The 6,000-nt window shown below is 43.6% G+C and overlaps 1 protein-coding gene across 2 annotated transcripts in view; it reads right to left on the bottom strand.

Annotated features, from left to right (window-relative positions):
- Positions 1-595: 595 nt before the first annotated feature.
- Positions 596-6,000, bottom strand: part of KCNJ6 (potassium inwardly rectifying channel subfamily J member 6) — a 172,873-nt gene continuing 167,468 nt past the window's right edge. For both annotated transcript variants that reach the window (XM_058825130.1, XM_058825129.1), the window contains exon 3: positions 596-1,745. In XM_058825130.1, the coding sequence (XP_058681113.1) occupies positions 1,420-1,745 (326 nt within the window). In that variant the 3' untranslated portion in view covers positions 596-1,419. The remainder of the gene's footprint in view (positions 1,746-6,000) is intronic.

Below are 6,000 nucleotides of genomic sequence, written 5' to 3'. Positions count from 1 at the left end.
AAGTGATGTGAGTTCCCTCTGCCCCATGGGTGGAATGCCCAGGGATTTCCAGGGATTTACAACAACCAGGAGCCACCCAAGGTGGAGGAACTCACTGAGGAAGGGCTCCCCTGAGCCTGGCAGGACCCTTCTGTGTGTTCTCCTGGGAATCCTGGTGGAAGGACACCCCCAGGGACGTCGTGCCCCCCGCGCCCTCAGCACCAGCGCATTGCAAACATCACGGATTCCAGCTCCACACGAAATCCAGCTGCTTCTTTCCCAGCTGAAGTGGCTAAAATCTACTGGCTGAGGTGCAACATTCATTTTTCAATGGCTTGTGTGTGTGTGTGGGTATTTTTTGTGTGTAGCAGACTGCTCCACTGAGATCCCACGGGAGCAGATTCCCTGGATATTGCACGTTAAGGATAACACCTCCACATGACACATGCTTGCTCTATGGAGAGTACACAGGAAATTCTGGTTAGCCATGAGTTTGCCACAGCCTCAATTTTTCAGTTGAACTGCCCCCAGAAAAGAGTAACCAGGAAGGGTTTTGCCTTATTTGTAAACATTTTCACAGTATGTCAGGAGTACAATTCTCTACCCTGCCCTCTCCCAGACTTATGGCTTTTTAGAGTGAGTGAAACAATCTGTTTGGCCAACAGTGAGGTACTCTAAATAGCTGCCAGTCTGGTACACTGAAGAAAATGTTACCCACTCGAAGAGTCATAGAGGGGAGGGGAAAGAAAAATAAATTAAAATCAATTTTACACTGCAAATATTTGAAGAGAAATGCCTACTCGACGGGTAGTTGGTTTTTGCATCCCAATATTTCTAGAGCTCTGTTTCTAAACCTACATTAATTACACAGCTGTGTACATTATTTAGAAGTTCTTTACTACAGTACTTTTGTACATGCGGCGTTTATTACTAAATGTAGAGAGAAATAGTTACATAAGGCATATGTACAGGGTCGTGGGGGATTGCAGGTCCCTCTGCTCACCTTCCTCTTAAAGCTGCAAGGCCCATTCCACTGTCACCCAGTCTATGAAAGTGTCCTGAAATACATAAAAACTCAGTCAAGGCCCATTGCTTTGATGGGCATTAATTAGTCTCTCCTTTAAAACCCCTTGCATCCATTTCCTCTGCGTTCAGGGATTGGTTTTTGTGTGGTTGATGTGGATAAACCTGGAGGTCTGCACTGGAGAGGGGCCACCAGTCACTGCCGCAGGGAATTCCACCATCCCTGGTGGGTGTTGCAGCTTTAACCCACGCCTTGGCTTAGTCTGGGGTTGAACTTGGGATTTCTGATCTAAAATGTTTATTTTCCGTGAGTTACCAATAACAGGAAGAGAAAATTAATTAAAGGCGTGTTGCAGAAAGGAACAGGGAGCAGAGAGGGAGGAGATAAAGGAGGTGGCCTTTATTTCTCCCCTGGTCCTACACTTTGGACTCATTCTCCAAGTTGGCCACGTCTCCGTTTCTTTCGTTTTGGTCTTCTTGGTTCTTCTCCTCCTCCTCCGTTTCCAGCTCGGCGTGTTGGTCCAGCTTGCTGGAAACAGACCAGGTCAGGGGCAGTTCTGCTCGGCTGGCCATCTCTGCCAGCTCTTTGGCACTGTAAACGGGGGTGTTGGTCTCGTAGGTTTCGTGAAAACTGTTGTAGTCAACCTCGTAAAACCCGTCCTCCAGCGTGAGCACGGGCGTGAAGCGATAGCCCCAGAGGATCTCACTGGTGATGTAGGAGCTGCGAGCCTGGCACGTCATCCCTGCAGCAACAGAGAAGGAACAAGGGCTGTAAGCAGGACCCACGGCTTCCCCAAGACTTTAATTTATTTATTTTTCTGTCTGTAAGAAGGACAGAACGAGGTTTGACATCACATGAGGTGGAGCTCACCAAGCAGGTTTAGGGAGCGTAAATTGACGCCCTTTCCTCCTGGGCATGGCTGAATAAGGGCTCAGCCCAGGCTCCGCCCAGGGGAGGAGCCAAGCATTCCTGCCTGGATCCAATCTGAGGTGCTGGGACAGCAGAGCAGCCTTTGCCCCCTGCATTCCCAGAGGAGCAGCTGCCTCGTCCCCTGGAGCTGCAGAGGAAAACTCCCCCTTGTGCAGGATCCCTGCTGCAGCAGAGCCACAGCTGGCACTGCAGGAGGGCTGAGCCCCCCTGGGATGGGGCTGGGACACCCCCTGACACACAGGGGGCAGGGCAGGGTCTGACTCTGGTAGTGTTGTTTTGTATTACTGCAGTTTTGTTTTTATATTTTCTTTTTTATATTTTTCCTAATAAAGAACTGCTATTCCCATTCCTATATCTTTGCCTGAGAGCCCCTTAGTTTCAAAATTATAATAATTTAATGGGACTGTGCTACCACCCTGACCCACAGCGTGTCAGGGCATGTTTCCACTCTGGCAGTGCTGCTTTGTATTATTGCCTTCTGATTTTTATTTTTTCTTTTTTTTTCTTAATGAAGAACTGTTATTCCTATTCCCATATCTATGCCTGAGAGTCCCTTAATTTCAAAATTATAATAATTCAGAGGGACAAGGTTTACATTTTCCATTTCAAGGGAGGGTCCTGCCTTCCTTAGCAAACACCTGGCTTTGCAAACCAAGACAGAACCTTTTAAAACCAAAATTAAACGTGGAGGAAGTTCTCAACCCCTTGAGGTAAATTCCTGCAGCTGATTCTTGATGGAGCTGTGGCACTCAGGAAGCAGCAGAGGCCCTGACCTGTGGCCTCAGAGCTGAGTTTTGCACCTTGGCTGGGGCAGGAGGAGAAAATGGGAGAATTCTGCTTCATCACAGTGACCAAAGAATCCCAGACTGGTTTGGGTTGGAAGGGACATCAAAGACATTCCAGCTCCAACCCCTGCCATGGGTGGGGGTCTTCTCTTAGGTCAGGCTGCTCCAAATCCCATCCAACCTGGCCTTGAGCACTGCCAGGGATCCAGGGGCAGCCACAGCTGCTCTGGGAATTCTATTCCAGGTCCTCCCCATCCTCACAGGGAACAATTCCTACTTCCCAACATCCCATCTGATGAGCTCTTTGGTGTTGGGATGACTCTGAGGTGTTAGAAAGTTTCTTTTTCTCAGCTTTGAGACTGAAGAAGAAGATGGGATTATTTGGCTCTCATTCCCAAGGTTGTTTACTTGCAATTATTTAATTCATTGTCTTTTTGACTCACTGAGGTCTGTTTGGTAGGTTGGGTTGAGGGACTCTGACCACCCTCAGGGTGATGTTATTTTTTTATACAAAGAACTTCATGTGCTTTATTTACAATAATTTTTCAATAATTATCACTTCTGTTAGACACTCTGTCTCTACTCTAATTTAAAAGTGTCACTATCACAGCAGAAGATGGAGGACAAGAAGAAGAAGGAGAAAGATTGGACATGCTCAGATTCCTCCATCTTGCCTCTTGAACTCCCATTCTAAAAACCCCAAAATTCTACTTTTCTACTTTGTGGTAAGTTCACTGTCATTCTACTCAAACTCTTGGGGCTTGTAAATACTCACACAAAGTTGGGAATTTTTCCATGGGCTAAAATCAAAGGCACAGGTGTTTCTGACTCCATGCCAAGGTCTCTGAGCCCCTTGCAAGGGTCTGGAGTCCTCCAGGGCAGCCAGAGGGATGTCCTGGGTTCTGACACCCATCCATCCATCCATCCATCCATTCATCCATCCATCCATCCATCCATCCATCCATCCATCCATCCATCCATCCATCCATCCATCATCCATCCATCCATCCATCCATCCATCCATCCATCCATCCATCATCCATCCATCCATCATCCATCCATCCATCATCCATCCATCCATCCATCATCCATCCATCCATCCATCCATCCATCCATCCATCCATCCATCCATCCCTCCCTCCCTCTGGCAGCGGGAGCCATTCCCTGTGTCCCGTCCCTCTGCAGAGAAATCCCTCTCCAACGACCCCAATATTGAGGGAACGGGATGAACCTGCACCTTTCCTGCATTTCCAGGAATCCCAGGTGGGTTTCCAGCATCCCACCCAAGCCTCGCTCCGTGCCCTGCTGACCCTTTGCACTCCAATCTGTGTGCTGAAGGATTTGTCCCATTTTTGGGCAATTTTTGGGTGCTCAGGAGGAGAAGAAAGCAGCGTGGGCTATTAAAAACAAGCCAAAGGCTTGGAGTCAGGACCCCCTGCTTGATCCCCCTCTTCTCCTGCAGACCCTGTGTGGGCTCTGGCAAATTCCCCAGCTTTGCTTGGCTGGCTTCGTTTCTCTGCTGTGCCACCCGGAACACGCCGAGATGGAAAAGCAGAAAGCAGGAGATGTGCTGGCACTGGATTCTCTTCCTCCTTCCTCCTCTACAATTTCTTTTTTTTTTGCTGTCAAATTTGTACTAAACAGCTCTCCCTGGTGTGAAAATGATTGCCTCAAGGAAAAGAAATAAAAAGAGACAGAAATTTGGAATAAAATTTCCAGAGTGCCACCAAGTCGGTGTCAGAAACATTCCATGGGAGTTAACTGGTCCTCTTTAATCAAGCTAAAAAGAAAGAAGCAAAATGTTGTGTTGGACCCTGAATTCCCTGCAGTATTTTAAAGCTGGAAGCATAAAATCATAGAATTTAGGTACAGCTGAAAATAAAGCTATGGTAGTTTAGTTTATTTGAGTAAACACCCCACAAATATATATATAAATGCATTAATGTATATAAAAATATATTTTAAATATAAAATATATAGAAAATTATATGAATATATATAAATATATCTATCTATATATATGTATATATACATATATATTTAGATATAAATTTATATATAAATATAAATATATTATAATAAATAAATATATATAATATATTATATATTATAATATGTAATTATATGGTATAATTATAGATAATTACAATATAATATAATATAATATAATATAATATAATATATAAATAATAATATAAATATAAAAATAGATAATATATAAAGTATGTAAAAATATATAATATAAAAATATATAATATATATTTTGTACATTATATATATATATATATACATATATATATATATATATATATATATATATATATATATATATATATAAACATTCAGAGGTAGCAAAGGGGGGGAATTCCCAGGGGTTCTGATCACTTGGTTCAGAGCACACCTGGGAATTGGTTGTTTATCTCACCCTGAGAAATGTCAAAACGTCCTGAAAGAAGTCAGAACTCCACAGGTGCCTGGGAGCCTTTTAAATATTTTAAATATCTTTGCTTCAGCATGTCTGGTGTGGAACCCTTGTGCAGTGGGGTTGTGAGGCGAAGGGAGTGAGGACAGATTTTTTTATCCTTATAAGAATACAAAGAGTTAACTTTTGCTGGGTTTTGTTTGTTTTCTTTTTCCTTCTATAACGTTAAAACTGGTGTGGGTTATTTTTTTTTTTTTCCTGCCAACAATACGTGTAATTCGATATTTCCATTTCCACCTTTCTCACTCGGAAGGAGATCGCCGTATTTGGGGTTTTATTTGCTGCCACCATCTGTGAGTGCTGCTCAGGGGTCTCTGTGGTGGCTGGGGAGGGAGCAGGGACCAGCTCCATCCAGAAAATCCAAATTTCCATGGAGTGAATGGGCTGGAGCAGCTGCTCTGACCACCCCACCCCAAATCACAGAAAATCACAGCTCTGCAGGAGAACGTGCAGATTATCAGCTCCCATTTGCACAGGGATGAACATGCAAAGGAAACTGAAGCCATAATTTCAAGTCAGTTGAACTTTCTGATGCTCTGAATTATATTTCTTGCTAAAACAATTAACAGGCATTAAAAAAAGGAAGTTTATATTAAGTTAAATTCTAAACAAAATCTAAATTGAATTGGTCAAAGCATTCTGGTTTCATTCTGACTTCTTCAAGTGTGATATATTGTGTAATGCAACACCTAAATAAGAAAAAAATGGGCATGCTTTAGTCCTTTACAAACTGTTAAAATGCATTTTTTGCCCCAGCAGGAGATCTCAATGCCAGTGAAATGATATTTTCCAGGGGAAAA

This window comes from Ammospiza caudacuta, chromosome 2 (genome assembly GCF_027887145.1).
Source record: "Ammospiza caudacuta isolate bAmmCau1 chromosome 2, bAmmCau1.pri, whole genome shotgun sequence".
Taxonomy (NCBI): Eukaryota; Metazoa; Chordata; class Aves; order Passeriformes; family Passerellidae; genus Ammospiza; species Ammospiza caudacuta.
Note: the sequence above shows the minus strand (reverse complement) of the source record. Positions and strands in the feature narration are given on the sequence as shown.